The sequence below is a fragment of the Rhinatrema bivittatum genome, chromosome 3 (assembly GCF_901001135.1).
Source record: "Rhinatrema bivittatum chromosome 3, aRhiBiv1.1, whole genome shotgun sequence".
Taxonomy (NCBI): domain Eukaryota; kingdom Metazoa; phylum Chordata; class Amphibia; order Gymnophiona; family Rhinatrematidae; genus Rhinatrema; species Rhinatrema bivittatum.
This window is the reverse complement of record NC_042617.1, coordinates 158,597,845-158,614,881: the sequence shown is the minus strand read 5'-3', so window position 1 is coordinate 158,614,881 and position 17,037 is coordinate 158,597,845. Positions and strand designations below refer to the sequence as shown.

Below are 17,037 nucleotides of genomic sequence, written 5' to 3'. Positions count from 1 at the left end.
ACAGCACTTGCAGCGAGGGTAGTGGAGTTAACTTATGTTTAGTTGGGTGCCAACAAGTCAAGTTTTACTATTTCTTCCAGTCCAAATCAGTGTATAGTACTTGGCTTCAGAGTATACAAGGGCTAGCGCCGAAATCTGTAGCACTAATACTAATGTTCCCCCAACTTGTGCTTGCCAACTTCTGGATGAATTTAACTCTGATCTTCAATTTGGCAGCTACATTTTTTTAGGCATTGAGACTATTGTCCAGTATAATTGGTATTGGACGTTTTGCCTAGAAAGTAGAAATGACCTCATAGAAAGTAACATGTTTTGCTCTGGAAATACAGTAAAGGGGTAAAGCCAAGGGGATAGTTTGACAAACCCAGGAATTATAACAATTTTATTATCTTTTCATTTTTATGGATGTGATCAGATGACAATTTGCCTATGCCTGACTGGTTTGAAGCAAAGCTTGTTGCTACAATGATTCTATTGGCTTCAGATGTGGAATTGATGAAGGAAGAAAAGTAAGTATATTTGTTATTAAATGTGTGTGTGTGTGTGTATATATATATATATATATGTTTTCAATTGGCAAAATATACAATATTTTATGTGAGACAAAACAGGAAGGTATGACATGTCAAGTTTATACCATGATTACTCTAAAATATATAGAGGTCCATATGCAGTCACTCTCTGGATAGCAAAGTTAGCCAGATAAACTTATCTGGCTAACTTTGGAGGTACATTCAATTGTGCTACCAAATTATTGAATATAGTTGGCTAACTTGCAGGGTCATTTATAAAATCGTGTTAAGGTGTTTCTCACAGGACAAGCAGGATGGTATTTATTTAAGACTTTTATCTACTGACATTCGTGGACACATCACACTGGTTTACATTGAAACGTTGTTAACAGAGAAAAGTGAGTTATATAAAGCAGGGGCAACAAGGGAGTTAAGGAAAAGTCATTAAAAAAAATATGGTAAATGCTAATGATAAAGGCATATCAAGAAATATGAATAACGTAAAACAGTAACAATATGATCACTTGGCATTGGGGCCATCTAGCACAGCTATGCAGGATTGCGAGGAAGTAGGTCTATGTAGAGAAGCATGAGCAGAGAGGTGGGACTCTTCCATCGAGCGATATTAACAGAGAAAGAGAGTTACATAAAACAGTGACAGGGGCAATGGGAGTTCAGGGGTTAGAGTCATTTCAACATATGTGGTAAACACAGAGATTAACGCTAAGGTATATCAAGATATATGAAGAAAGTAAGTCAGTACCAGTATGCACAGATGGCATAGGGGGCCATCTAGCACTCCTAAGAGAGATTGTGAGATAGTAAGTCCAAGAAGAGTAGCATGAGGGGGGTGGTGGGACTCTTAAAAGGGGGGCAGAGGTGGGGAGTTTAAGAGTTGGGAAATGTGAAAAGTGAATTGGGGGGGGGGAGGGTGTTAAGGGAAGGCTTGTTTAAAGAGCCATGTTTTGAGTTTTTTCTTAAATTTTTGAGTACATTGTTCTTGTCTGAGATTGGTAGGCATGGTATTCCAGGTGTAGGGGCCAGCAATGGAAAGGGCACTGTTAATTCTAAACAAATCACTGAAGCAATATGTAATATAAAACTTTAATGAGATAGACAGAGACAAAGAGGATAGAGACAGAGACGAACAAAGTACAGATAAGTTTGTTCCAGGGAGCGACAGGTCCATACAAATGTATAATCATCCCAGTCACTCAAAGTTCCAGTAAAGTGCAGAACCTTTTATGCCTTTCATACTGACCAATCAGAGCATATGCAGAGTGTTTATTCTAGATAAGTGCAGGGCATCTGATTTGGGAATGTATTAGACCAATCAGCTAATGGGTCTGGGGTGTTGGCTGGCTGCATTCCAGCATGTAGTCTGGCTGCATTCCAGCATGTAGTCAGGGTCCTCTGTTTCCTTAATCTAAAACTAGCATTCTTGAATACAGCAGAGATGAGGTACTTTAGAAAGTCAGTGCATAATATAACATACAGCACGTTCTTTTATGCTGTTAAGGTGTGTAAGCTCTGTTATGATGTGTCTAAGGTGCCTTTATAGGAGGATCTGGTTGGTCTGTTAGCGGTGTGGAAATGTCATTCAACCAGCGTATATTTTGGTTGTGAAGAGTTTTATGTAAGATAGTGAGTGTTTTGTAGATTATGTGGTAGGAAATGGGGAACCAGTGAAGGTCTCTGAGGATGGGGGAGATATGGTCTATTTTTCGGGTGTTAGTAAGAATTCTGGCAACTGAGTTTTGGAGCATTTGAAGAGATTTAATAGAGGCTTTGGGTAGACCAAGGAGTATGGAATTACAATAGTCAATTTTGGAGAATATCATGGCTTGAAGTTCTGTGCGGAAATCGTTAAAGTGGAGGAGTGGTCTGAGATTTTTCAAGGTGTTAAGTTTAAAATAGCATTCTTTCATTGTTGCACTGATGAATTTTTAAGTTTGAGATGGCTATCTTTGACACCAAGCTTTCGTATGTGTTGTGAGAATGTGATAGTTTGGGGGAGGGCACTTAATGGATTATGATGAGGGGAGATGATGATCAGTTTCATTTTGGAAGTGTTAAGGACAAGATTAAGGTTGTTGAGGAGGCTATTGATAGATGATAGTGTGTTTTCCCAGGTTTTAAGGGTGCTGGCTAAGGAGTCAGAGATGGGGAGGAGTATTTGCACATCATTCACATAAATAAAGTGGGCGAGGTCGGAGAGGATCAACGCATCCAGCCTGCCGAGCAGCGGTGTGAGCGCCGTGCGAATCGGGTCGGTGACTGGGTCTGGCATCGGCATCGGTACTGATGGAGGTTGAAAACCCTGTAGTGCCTTACCGATGGCCTCTTGGATCATCTGATCCAATTCTTCGCGGAAGCCTAGGGCGTGGAACCCCGACTCCGGAGTAGGAGGCAACACTGGCATAGCCGGAGGGTCCACTGTTGAAAGTGGAATCACGACTCCCAGCACCAACGAAGGTGAGGAATGCCTCGGTGACCCAGTCACAGAGGAGGATGGGGCCTTCTCTGGACGGGATTTCTTTATCTGTGGCTCTGACGCCGATGCCAAGGGCTTGCCTGGATCAGCGGACTGAACCTTCCGATGACTGTGTTGACGCTTTTCACGATGTTCTCCTTGGTCCTTCTCCTGAGGCGATGAGTAAGAGGTCGACACCTTTGGAATAGTCAATGCCAGTCGGACAGCACCGGTGTCTTGCTGCTGGCGAGAGGTCGATGGCACCGGCTCAGACGAAGTTGAAGCGGTCGATGGAGTCGGGGTTTTTGACTGAAAAAGAGACTCCATTTTTTTTGAGTGGGCCTTACGGCCCTTCGGTGTCATTTGGGCACATTTGGTGCAAGTTAGTATGTCATGGTCGGACCCCAAACACAATACACAAACCCTATGCGGGTCTGTGATGGACATTGTCAGAGGACAGTCAAGGCACCAACGAAATCCCAACGCTATAGCTTCAACAAAAATTTAGCCGTGGTGCGGTCGATGGCCAGTAGGCCCCGAAGGGAAAACTCGACGGGAATCGACCGCAATGAGGGTAAAACCTTACCTTTCGACCATGGAGCACTGTTATCAACAGGGGACCCCTATGGGGTAGAAATTTTTGAAAATTTTGAAAGAAGTTCCGTGAGGAAAATTCCTGTCGAGAATCTCTAGAGAGCTCCTTAACCCACAAGGCTACTGCTGCACGGAAAAAGAGACTGAAGGGGGACCTCTGCTGGATGCAGGGTTAGTGCCATGCTGGGCATGCCCAGTAGGTGCCAGTCAAAGTTCTAGAACCTTTGACAAAAGTGTTCCGTGATTGGGCTCCAGCCTGATGATGTCACCCATATGTGAGGACTAACATCTTGCTGTCCTGTGAGAACACCTGTTACAGGTAAGCAACTCTGCTTTTCGCATGCGTTATGGTGTTTTCACATGTGAAAAAGCCTTAACGCATGCGATAAGCACCATAACACATGGTGCGATGCAAATTTTCCATCGCTGGCAGCTTCCCCTCTCATTACTGCCAGGGTAGTCTGTCAGTCAGCCCCTGGAGCAGCTATTCCCTTCTAGGTCTCTGCGCCTCAATGCGTTTATGTCATGGTGCCCATATTCCTCTGCTAGGTTCACAATATCAGGAAATAAGACCAGTGTGGGAAATCAGATATTGAGAGCTGTGTGGTGTCAGGAAGCAGCTGTTTTGGGGGCTATGGCTCAGAGTGTCAGGAAAAGGTGAGTGGGGGAGGACTGAGACTAGTAGGAACAGTTTTTAGGGGTGTGCAGGATGGGTGAGGATCTTAGTGTCTCCCTTTGCATTTTCTCTTTCATCGGCTCAAAACCCAAATTCTTCATGATGGAAAAATTCTGCACTGTGCTGTGCAGAATTTCCCCAGGAGTAATTTAGAGCCTGATATTCAAAGCTCATTCAGTGCTTGATAACTGGATAAGTAGGACCAGTTATATTCAATGGCCGCAAGATAAGTGGATAAATCACTTATCCAGCTATTTCTGAACAGGCAATGGGCGGATCAGAGTGGTGCTACTTAGCTAGATAAGTTAACCGGATAATTGGTGATATTCAGTCTTAGCCGGATAACTTAATTGGCTAAGTAGCGGCTTATACGTGGATATTCAGCGGCATAGCCGTGCTGCTGAATATCCTTTGAAACTTAGATGGATAATTCATATCCGGCTAAGTTATATATCCAGGCAGATTTGAATATCGAGCCCATAATGCAGTGGTTCTCAACCTTTTATTGGCCGGGACACACCTGATAGATGGTTCTTGTTATAATCTGGTATGGTAGTGGACCATGGATCGTAGTGAGAGCTGACTCTACCCACAGGGAGGAGCCCTGTGGGGACTCACCATGATAGGCATGGCCTCAGCTGAGACAGACACAGATATAAGAGACTTTATTATACTGGAAATGTGGGTATAACTCACAGCGTGGAGAAAAGACAGTCCAGAGTAGTAAGGCTGCTTGATGATGATATTCCTGGTAGTGGCCCGCAGAGCGTGGTACGCCAAGGAATTCCTCTAGTGGTGACACACCTCTCAGAGTAGATCCGGTAGTGGCCTGCAGCACGGGGTATGCTGAGGATCAGCAAGTGGAAGTTCAGAGAGGTGCAGGAGGTCAGCAGCGCAATGTAGATGATGGTGCTCACTCCGTAGTGTAGAAGGGTAGCTGGGATGAGCACAGTAGTGGCCCGAGGCACGGGGTACACCAGCGGTTCCGTCAGTAAGATGGTGGAAGCGAGAGTAGCACTCACAAGGCTGAACAAGCAGGGTCCCAACGAGGAAGAATGGAATCTCCAGGCAGGAAGGCCCTCCGAGGAACGGATAGCCAGAACATAAGGCCCCCGAGGAGCGGGTACCTAAGGCATTCTAAGTCCAGGAGTTCAGGAACCAGTTGAGTAGTGAAGTGAAGGGTCTCCAAAGGAGTGGAATAAGCAGGAAGGAAGTCCTTGCTAAGTTGTAGGAAGCATAGGCTGGATGGTATAAATACAATAGGCGAGTGATGTCATGCAGAGGGGACACCCCTGAGGTTCCCGCCATTTCGTGAATAAGAGAGGACCTGGCGCGTGCCCCCTAGAGAATCCCTGATTCAAGATGGCGGACAGGATCGCCCACGCCGTCCCGGGGACGCCAAGGAAGTCGGCGTTTGCAGGCTGAGGCTGCCATCACTCCAAGAATCTCTGGTGCAGGGAAAAGAGAGGTGAGCAGCAAAGGTTGCAGCCGTCTGCTACCGGGCGCAACAGTACCCCCATTCTTAGGGCCCCTCCCAGGGGGTTTCGGCTTCTTTGGATGAGTTAGATGAAATTGTTGAATTAAGTCCTTATCTAGGATGTTAACAGCAGGTTCCCAGCTGTTTTCTTCCGGCCCACATCCTTCCCAGGATAATAGGTATTCCCAGTCCTTTCCACGTTTCCATACATCCAAAATCTCATCCATTTGGTATATAATGTCCTCTTCAGCAGAAAGAGGCTGTGGGTCCAGAGTCTTTCTAGAAAACTCGGAGAGGATGAGTGGCTTCAAGAGAGATACGTGAAAGGCATTGTGTATCTTCATGGAAGTGGGGAAACGCAAGTTGTAAGTTACAGGTCCCAACTGGCAGAGAATGGAGAAAGGACCAATGTAGCGTGGAGCGAATTGAACAGATGGCAGCTTGAGAAGGATGAATTTGGTACTGAGCCATACCTTGTCTCCTGGTTGAAATTGAGGTGCTGCTCTGTGATGAGCGTCACATCATTTCTTGGCCCGTTGTCCCCACCTGTATTATGGAATACACTTAAACAGTAACAACCCTATCTAAGAAATACAACTATTAAACCAGGCCCTAAACACTAATAAGAACATAAGAAATTGCCATGCTGGGTCAGACAAAGGGTCCATCAAGCCCAGCATTCTGTTTCCAACAGAGGCCAAAGCAGGCTACAAGAACCTGGCAATTACCTAAACACTAAGAAGATCCCATGCTACTGATGCAATTAATAGCAGTGGCTATTCCCTAAGTAAACTTGATTAATAGCAGTTAATGGACTTCTCCTCCAAGAACCTATCCAAACCTTTTTTGAACCCAGCTACCCTAACTGCACTAACCACATCCTCTGGCAGCAAATTCCAGAGCTTTATTGTGTGTTGAGTGAAAAAATTCTCTCCGATTAGTCTTAAATGTGCTACTTACTAACTTCATGGAATGCCCCCTAGTCCTTCTATTATTCGAAAGTGTAAATAACCGAGTCAGATCTACTCGTTCAAGACCTCTCATGATCTTAAAGATCTCTATCATATCCCCCCTCAGCCGTCTCTTCTCCAAGCTGAACAGCCCTAACCTCTTCAGCCTTTCCTCATAGGGGAGCTGTTCCATCCCCTTTATCATTTTGGTTGCCCTTCCCTGTACCACCTTCATCGCAACTATATCTTTTTTTGAGATGCGGGGACCAGAATTGTACACAGTATTCAAGGTGCGGTCTCACCATGGAGCGATATAGAGGCACTATGACATTTTCCATTTTATTAACCATTCCCTTCCTAATAATTCCTAACATTCTGTTTGCTTTTTTGATTGCAAAAAAAAATCTTTTTCTCCCAACATGGGGTTTGCACCCATGAGCCAGAGATTAAAGGTCTCTTACCATTTGAGTTACTATTGGGAAAACAGAATAAGCCAAGCTGCTATAGATCCCCACAGAAATAACTGTAAAGCTATACTAAAAATGTTACAAAACAGCTGCTGATCAGAATAATATCCAACAATTAAAAACATAAAAATTATTAAAACATGTCCAGATATCAATAAAATATTTCAAAACAGCAGACCTCGCATAATACCCAATAATTAAAATGGCAGTCAATCAAGAAAAATAAATTTAAAAAGCCACCTTTACTTACCCTCTCCAGCAACTCTCTTAACTCCTTTCCCTTGCAGGCCACACCACACACACACACAATTAGACCCCATGACCAGTCTCGGTCTCTCTCACACCAGTCATCTTCCTGACCAGTCTCTCTCTCAATCACACACATGCTCTCTTATATACAAGCTCTCAATCACACACAAATGCTCTCGCACCAATTCACACTCACATGCTGTCACCCAGGCTTCCATTCACACCCACGCACACAAGCTCTCACCCAAGCACCCATTCCTTCCAGCTCTCATCCAGGCTTTCATTCACACCCACATACACAAGCTCTCACCCAGGCACCCATTCACACCCACATACACAAGCTCTCACCCAGGCACCCATTCACACCCCCACAGACACAAGGTCGCACCCATTCACACCCACGCACACAAGCTGTCACCCAGGAACCCACACACACAAGCTCGCAGCCATTCACACCCATAGACACAAGCTCGCACCCATTCCCACCCTCAGACACAAGCTCTCATCCAGGTACCCATTCACACCCACAGACACACAAGCTCTCACTTAGGCACCCATTTACACCCACAGACACATAAGCTCTCACCCAGGCACCCATTTACACCCACAGACACACAAGCTCTCACCAAAAACCTCTTCTTCCTTCACAGCAGGCATGGGCTCCAGTTCCTCCGCAGCTTTACTCTGGGCATTCTTTTTCTTGCCGTCATGGGGATGGGCTCCCATGGCGGCCTTGCTTGGTCAGGGTCGGGTTTCCTCTTCGCCGCCAAAGGGATAGGCTCCCGTGGTGGCCTTGCTTGGTTGGAGTCGAGTTTTCTCTTTGCCGCCACGGGCATGAGCTCCCGTTGTGGCCTTGCTTCATCTGGGTCGGGTTTTCCGCTTCACCGCCACGGGGATGGACTCCCGTGGCAGTCTTGGTCAGGGTCGGGTTTCCTCTTCGCTGCCACAGGGATGGGCTCCCATGGCAGCCTTGTTTCATCTGAGTTCAACACTGCCATACCTCCCACCCCACCCCCGTGCTATGCGATACCTGCCTCACCGGCCAATCAAAGGCTTCGTCCCTTCTTCCTACTCCCACTGGTAGGTAGAAGAGAGAAGGCTTCTGATTGGCCTGCGCGGGGGCAGGCAGAATGAAGAAAGCTTCCCATTGGGCAGTGGGGGTATGAAGAAAGGCTTCCAATTGGCCCGCAGGGGCTGGAAAAAGGGAGAAGGAAAGTACAACTGGGCAGCAGGACACCGGGAGATGCAACACACCTGCCGGGGCTTGGTGACACACTGGTTGAGAATCGCTGCCATAGTGTGTATTAAAATAAAGAATAAATAAGTACAACTGGCACTAGAGGGTGCTATTTGACTATGTAAAGCTGGCATTCTATCTCTTTTTGCAACTGCATGGTTTTCCTAGTAATTTATAAGGAGGCAGGAAATGAGCAACAGAATCCTCTAACTCTTTCCGCACCATAACCAGGCTTATAGGGAATAATTTTGTAACAGCCCATATAAGAAAGTCTTTAAAGACGCACATAAGTTATACCAATTTTCAAAGCAAACTTACATGGTTATGTTCACTTTGAAAATGATCCTATTCAGACTATCTGCACACAATTACACCTGCTAAAATGTAAGCTGAAATTTTTGAGAAATTATACATGCATACTTTTAAAATCCAAAAGTATGCAAGTAAGTCCAAACTCCTTCTCAACTCCAACCCTAGGAATGCCTCCTCACAGAAGATAAACTTACATGCGTACAGGACATGTGTGGAAGTTTTCTTCATGGATAAGCAGGACAGATTTATTTTTATTAATTTATTTTTTTATATTCTGCTTTTTGGCATTTTAAAGTGGATCAATCACACAAGTGTGTGTCGTTATCCAATAGCGCCAAGGCAGAAATGCTTCCTGTCATGTGATTCTGTCTTTCTTCTGCTCATGTGAATGGATGTAATTTTACTCTCGTAAGGCCGCATGTCTAAATTTTAACCTTAGATACATTTTCTTATTTTTTCTCTTTTTTAAATTTTATTTTCCTTTTTTTGTGGGTATCCAAAAAAAATTATATTTTTTTCAAAACTAAGTTTGACCTAACCCCAACCCTTTTCCCAATGGCAATCAGCAAACTGGGATTCAAAAGATGCCAATGTTCTACAAGATGACATTATCTGACCAACATAATAAACAATAGCGGATAAAGACCAAACAGTCCATTCCGTCTACCCAACAAGCTGCTTTTGGTGTTAACTGATGCTCCATGGGGTTTACCCCCATGCCTTCTGTTAAGGGTAGTAACTGCCGCTCTGTGCAGTTTACCCCCATACAGAAGTGTTACACCTAAATTAACATTTTTTTCACTTCTATCCACTAGCCTGTAGGGATCCACAGTGTTTATCCCATGCCCTTTTGAATTCCATCACCATTCTTGTCTTCATCTCTTCTGGGAGGACTTTCCATATATCCACCACCCTTTCTGTGAGGAAATATTTCCAGATGTTGGTTTTAAGTCATCCCCTCTGGAGTTTCATATCATGACCCCTAGTTCTACAGTTTTCTTTCCAGCGGAAAAGGTTTGATGTTTGTGCATCATTAATACCTTTTAGGTATTTGGTCTGTATCATCCACTCAAAAACGAAGAGTGGAATTCATTGGTGTCAAAGCTGCTCCATGTTCAAAATCTTAGGTTTAGATTGATATATCCGGCGAAGCTGTTGATTTGGAAAGGTGGGGTCTGGAAAATGTTTTGACTTGCCTGTGGTTGCTATGACGTTCCTGGATCGCTGCTGGAACAACAATGGTGCAGTTTCATCTTGCGCAGCAAATGGCAGTGGTGGTGGACCTGGGGAGCCAAGCAAAGAACCACGAGGCTTCAAGCTGGTGGTGGCAGGCCACAGTTCCCACTCTGACAGCAGTGGCAAGGAAAGTGCCGGCCAGAGATCCGTTGGCCTTAGTGATCCTCAGGACTGGCCTAGTCTGTCAACGTGCGCGGGATTGCTCACTGCAGCACTAAGTAGCTCTCGCTGGCCTGAGAAGAGTGAGCCTGTTCCATCTAAGAATAATGAACTGAAGATCTGCGAGCAGAGGGAAGCAGCATGATGAGACTTCTGGCTATTATCGAGAATATGGTGCACATTACACAGTCTGCTGCCGGACTTCGGCGGTGCCATGTACAGAGTCCTTGGCATCTCTGGATAGTCTTTTTTTTTTTTATATTAGTCTCTGGGGGAGACATATGGGGTAGTTAAGGGGATAGGCATTTTGATTGTGTTGCAGGTTTTCATTTGGTCATCAGGGCAGGGTCTTGGGTGGAGGAAGGAGGAAGGAGGCTTACTGGGTTATGCTCCCATCTGGGGATTATTGGGTGATAAACTGGGAGGGAGAGTTGGATTTGGACTGGGATGGGAGGGGGCAGGGGAGAGGAGAGTGGGGGTGGTGGTGGTGGCATTTTAAGTGGTTGCTCCTTGCTCTGAGTTCACTTTTCTCTGACCTGGCTCCATCATCGAGAGTGGGAACATAAGAACATAAGAAATTGCCATGCTGGGTCAGACCAAGGGTCGATCATGCCCAGCATCCTGTTTCCAACAGAGGCCAAACCAGGCCACAAGAACCTGGCAAGTACCAAACACCAAGAAAATCCCATGATACTGATGCCAGCAATGGGCAATTCCCTAAGTCAACTCGATTAATAGCAATTAATAGACTTCTCCTCCAAGAACTTATCCAAACCTTTTTTAAACCCAGCTACACTAACTACACTAACCACATGCTCTGGCAACAAATTCCAGAGCTTAATTGTGCGTTGAGTGAAAAATAATTTTCTCAGATTAGTCTTAAATGTGCTACTTGCTTACTTCATGGAGTGCCCCTAGTCCTTCTATTATCTGAAAGTATGAATAACCGATTCACATGTAATCGTTCAAGACCTCTAGTGATTTTAAAGACCTCTATTATATTTCCCCTCAGCCATCTCTTCTCCAAGCTGAACAGCCCTAACCTCTTTAGCCTTTCCTCATAGGGGAGATGTTCCATCCCCTTTATCAGTTTGGTCGCCCTTCTCTGTACCTTCTCCAGTGCAACTATATCTTTTTTGAGATGTGGTGACCAGAACTGTACACAGTACTCAAGTTGCAGTCTCACCATGGAGCGATACAGAGGCATTGACGTTTTCCGTTTTATTAACCATTCCCTTCCTAATAATTCCTAACATTCTGTTTGCTTTTTTGACTGCTGCCGCACACTGAGCTATTTCAATGTATTATCCACTATGATGCCTAGAACCTTTTCCTGGGTGGTAGCTCCTAATATGGAACCTAACATCGTGTAACTACTGCATGGGTTATTTTTCCTTATATGCAGCACCTTACACTTGTCCACATTAAATTTCATCTGCCATTTGGAGGTCCAATCTTCCAGTCTCACAAGGTCTTCCTGCAATGTTTCACAGTCTATTTGTGATTTAACTACTCTGAATAATTTTGTATCATTTGCAGATTTGATGACCTCACTCGTCGTATTTCTTTCCAGATCATTTATAAATATATTGAAAAGCACCAGTCCAAGTACAGATCCCTGAGGCACTCCACTGTTTACCCTTTTCCACTGAGAAAATTGCCCATTTAATCCTACTCTCTGTTTCCTGTCTTTTAAGCAGTTTGTAAACCACAAAAGGAAATCGGCACCTATCCATTGACTTTTTAGTTTTCTTAGAAGCCTCATGAGGGACTTTGTCAAACGCCTTCTGAAAATTCAAATACACTACATCTACCGATTCACCTTTATCCACATGTTTATTAACCCCTTCAAAAAAAATGAAGCATGTTTGTGAGGCAAGACTTCCCTTGGGTAAATCCATGTTGACTGTGTTCCATTAAACCAATGTTTTTCTATATGCTCTGTGATTTTGATCTTTAGAATAGTTTCCACTATTTTTTACGGCACTGAAGTCAGGCTCACAGATCTATAGTTTCCCGGATTGCCCCTGGAGCCTTTTTTAAATATTGGGGTTACATTGGCCACCCTCCAGTCTTCAGGTACCATGGAGTATTTTTCCTGGACGACTATGGGATGTCTTCGAAGCAGCGGAGGAAGGCAGTCCTATAAGCGGGAAATCCCCACGGGGTTTGTGATTCGTGGACACTAATAAGGAACTGTGATCTTGGGACTCTCTTCACCCTATTTTGAAGCGTTTGGACTCTGGGACCAGGCATTGAGTTCAGGCCAAGGCCCAACCAGGGATTTGCAGAGGATTCTTAGGGGTCTAAGAGGCAGGGTTAGGGGTTTGGGAGGCAGCCAGTTCAGGGATTTTTTTTTTTCATAATCTGTTGCCACGGGATAGTGGCTTGGAGGTTTGGGAAGATGGATGGGGACACACTAAGGTTTGGCTGGCTTGGGAGCAGAGTCATGTGGAACGTGGTTGATAAAAAAACCTCTTTGCTTCTTGTCACTCTGGGTTGAGAGAGTTCGGGTGGGGGGCTGTTTCAGTGTTTTCTTGTTGGTGAGTATTGGGATACGGGGGGTGGAGGGGGGTGGGCTCTAAAGGGGAATACTTTTTGGCATGAGAGGATACATGATGGGCTGTCAAACACATTGTGACTATGACTAACCTAGAGATTATAATCATGCTAAATGTTAGGGGTATTGGAAACCCAGTGAAGCAAAAGTGCATTTTGGACTGTTTGAGAAAATGACAAGCTCATATCGTGCAGGAGACGCATTTGTCCGATAGTGAACATGCTAAACCCCAGAGGGAGTGGGTTTGCTAGGTGTTCTACTCCTCCTGTAACACGAAAAGCAGGGGAGTGTGTATTTTAGTAAATAAAACCCTTACTCTCACTGTGAGAAAATTCCTGAAAGATCAAGAGGGTCGTTACTGATGTTGGAGTGTGAACGTTAGGGATCATTTTACACTGGTTAATGGATATGGGCCGAATGTGGGTCAGGCTACCTTCTATAAGGGATTGTAGATGCTTCTCTGCCTTTCGGAAGGCCACGGATGGCTTTAAATATTTGGGTATATGGGTACCAAGAGATCTCATGGGTTGGAATGACCACTTTCTTTCTTGGGATGGTAGGATTAATGTTCTGTAAATGAACATCTTGCCACGTCTAATGTTTCTGTTTCAACATCTTCCCTGTTACCTACCCTGGGTTTTTTTCCCTCTGTTCAGAGCTTTATGCGTAAATTTATCTAGCATCAGAGGCCTGCCCATATCAAGTTATGAACTTTATGTTGGCCTAAAGAGGCAAGAGGTATGGCTCTTCTGGACCTACAGAGTTATTATTGGGCTTGTGGTCTGATGGGAGTTATGGTATGGCTTCACAGGGACGAGTCTGTGTACTGGTATTTTATTGAAGCTAAACTGGCAGGTAGGGTGGATTTACCAATGTTGATGTTACAGCCCAAAAGGCCCATGGGGTTAGCCCTCATATTTCATACACTTTAAAAATTTTGAAGGCAATCAGCAAGAAACTACAATGGCCTGACCAGGGCCACTCTGCGCTCACTCCCTTGCAAGGTAATCTCAGATTGGCTATATCTATGTTATATAGGGATGCTTCTAGTTGGAGCAAACTGGGTTTAAAATTTCTAGGACAATTGTGGGAGTTCAAATCTTTTCAAGATCTCAGGGATGAATTTAAGGTGGAGGGCAAATTGGAAGTTTTCTACAAAAATTTGGTAGCTGAATTGGGTCGCTTAGCGGAAAGGAGTTTGGCAGCCTCAAGCCCTTGGCCTGGTAGAGAGGATATTCACTCAGAAAAATATACCTCATAGAGGTATTTCTTTTCTATAAAGCTTTGCAAAAGGATCAAATCAATGTGATCCCCCTCTAGATATAATTTAACAATGGAATAGGGATCTCCAGATTGAGTTAACTAGTCAGCACTGGGAGAGTATATGGAAAAGAGCACATAGGATATCCTTATGCACTCATCGAGTTGAAGTAATGGTTAGGCTTCTCCACAGAGCTTATAGGTACCCCTTATTCTATACCATATTCTCCTTGACTCAACAGGATTCTGTTGGCGGGGCTGTGGCCAATCAGGCTCTTATTTGCACATCTAGTGGACTTGTAAATATGTTGCACATTTCTGGCAACTGGTCAAGGTGGAATGTCACTCGATATTAGGTCGGGAGGTTGATATTAAGCCTGAATTATGTTTACTGGGGATTTGGGGGGCACAAAACCTCACCACCTCTCAGAAGTTTGGCTAATCAATTATTGCTCACTGGCAGGCTCACGATAGCCTCAATGTGGAAATATGCTCCCACGTTGAGTAGGTGGCAGACTCAGGTTCATGAAATTGCTCTGGTGGTGAAGCTTATTCAAGTGCTTAAACAGCATGTGCTGCTGTATGACAAAATATAGTCCCCCTATGGGAAATACCAGAATGCCCACCTAAGATAAGTATGGAAAGCTAAATAAGATATGTGGCGTGGTGATGTAGATTATCATTTCCCATACTGCTGTTGATACATGTAGTGTTGTCTATTTGCCTGATTGTATAACCTTCATGGGGAAAGACCTTGTCTTCTTGGGGGTGGGTTCATGGTTTTTGGATTTTTCTTTCTTTTTTCACTACCTTTGTATTAGAAATTGTTTAAATAAAGAGTTAAAGAAAAAAAAAGGCTGTTATAAACTTGCCTGCCCAATAGGTGGATGAACTGACACTCAAACCGCTTGTTCGCATATAAGTTTATCCAGACTGAGGAGAGGCATTTGGGAGGATTTTGGATTTTCATGCCTAGCTTTCCATTTTCAAAAGTATGTGTGCAGATTTCCCACGCACATAATTGCAAGTGCAATTAGGCTTTTTTTGTTCTCTTTGAGGATTTCTTCAAGCTCAGTCTTTCATGAGGTTGACAGTTTGATGTGTCCCTGTTTTGAGGGTGCAATATGCAAATTTCACACACAAGCAGCAAGTTTTTTCTCTAAACAGTGATTTTACATTGACCACTTCCTGGTAACCGTTATGATAGAGAATGACTTGAGATGCAGGGAAGGTGATTAACACTTGTGGGCATATCACTAGAGCAGTGGTTCTCAACCGGTGTGTAGCGACACACCAGTGTGTCGCCAAGCACCGGCAGGTGTGTCGCGGCTCCCGGTGTTCCACTGCCCTGCTTGTGCTTCCCTTCTCCCCAGGGGCGGGGCTGAAGAATGGAGAGATGCTGCGCGCCACCGCTGGAGGCCAGGCTGGCGGGACCGAAGAAAGAAAAGACACTGCGCGCCGCTGCCGGCGGCTGAAGAGCGGAGAGACCTGCGCCCCGACGCTAGCAGGGCCGAAAAATGAAGAGACCTGCGCGCTGACGCCAGCGGGGTCAAAGAATGAAGAGACACGCGCCGCCGGCGGTGGCTGAAGAGTGGAGAAACCTGCGCGCCGACGCCAGCGGGGCCAAAAAATGAAGAGACCTGTGCTCCGACGTCAGCGGGGCCGAAGAATGAAGAGACCTGCGCCCCGACGCCAGCGGGGCCGAAGAATGAAGAGACCTGCACCTCGACGCCAGCGGGGCCGAAGAAAGAAGAGACGCTGCAAGCCAAGGCCAGCGTGGCCGAAGAACGTAGAGATGCTGTGCATCATTGCCGGCGGCTGAAGACGGAGAGACCCTGTGCACCGTGAGAGGTCAGGCCAGAGGCAGCTGAGAAGTGGAGGCCAGGCTTATTGGGCCAAACAACGAGAAGAAGCTCCATGTGAGATTGTGTGCCTGTGGTAGAATGGGTGCATGAGTAAGAGCTTGTGTGTGAGTGTGGTAGAATGGGTGCCTGGGTGCATGAGTGAGAGCTTGTGTGCCTGTGGTAGAATGGGTGCATGAGTGAGAGATTGTGTGCCTGTGGTAGAATGGGTGCATGAGTAAGAGCTTGTGTGTGAGTGTGGTAGAATGGGTGCCTGGGTGCATGAGTGAGAGATTGTGTGCCTGTGGTAGAATGGGTGCATGAGTGAGAGATTGTGTGCCTGTGGTAGAATGGGTGCATGAGTGAGAGCTTGTGTGTGAGTGTGGTAGAATGGGTGCCTGGGTGCATGAGTGAGAGCTTGTGTGTGAGTGTGGTAGAATGGGTGCATGAGTGAGAGCTTGTGTGCCTGTGGTAGAATGGGTGCATGAGTGAGAGATTGTGTGCCTGTGGTAGAATGGGTGCATGAGTAAGAGCTTGTGTGTGAGTGTGGTAGAATGGGTGCCTGGGTGCATGAGTGAGAGCTTGTGTGCCTGTGGTAGAATGGGTGCATGAGTGAGAGATTGTGTGCCTGTGGTAGAATGGGTGCCTGGGTGCATGAGTGAGAGCTTGTGTGTGAGTGTGGTAGAATGGGTGCCTGGGTGCATGAGTGAGAGCTTGTGTGCCTGTGGTAGAATGGGTGCCTGGGTGCATGAGTGAGAGCTTGTGTGCCTGTGGTAGAATGGGTGCATGAGTGAGAGATTGTGTGCCTGTGGTAGAATGGGTGCATGAGTGAGAGCTTGTGTGTGAGTGTGGTAGAATGGGTGCATGAGTGAGAGCTTGTGTGTGAGTGTGGTAGAATGGGTGCATGAGTGAGAGATTGTGTGCCTGTGGTAGAATGGGTGCATGAGTGAGAGATTGTGTGCCTGTGGTAGAATGGGTGCATGAGTAAGAGCTTGTGTGTGAGTGTGGTAGAATGGGTGCCTGGGTGCATGAGT

The 17,037-nt window shown here is 45.5% G+C and overlaps 1 protein-coding gene across 1 annotated transcript in view; it reads left to right on the top strand.

Moving 5' to 3' along the window:
- Positions 1–17,037, top strand: part of LOC115087120 (probable methyltransferase TARBP1) — a 421,872-nt gene that overhangs the window by 248,140 nt on the left and 156,695 nt on the right. Inside the window, exon 11 of the mRNA XM_029593877.1 lies at positions 416–509. Coding sequence (XP_029449737.1) covers positions 416–509 — 94 coding nt within the window. The remainder of the gene's footprint in view (positions 1–415; positions 510–17,037) is intronic.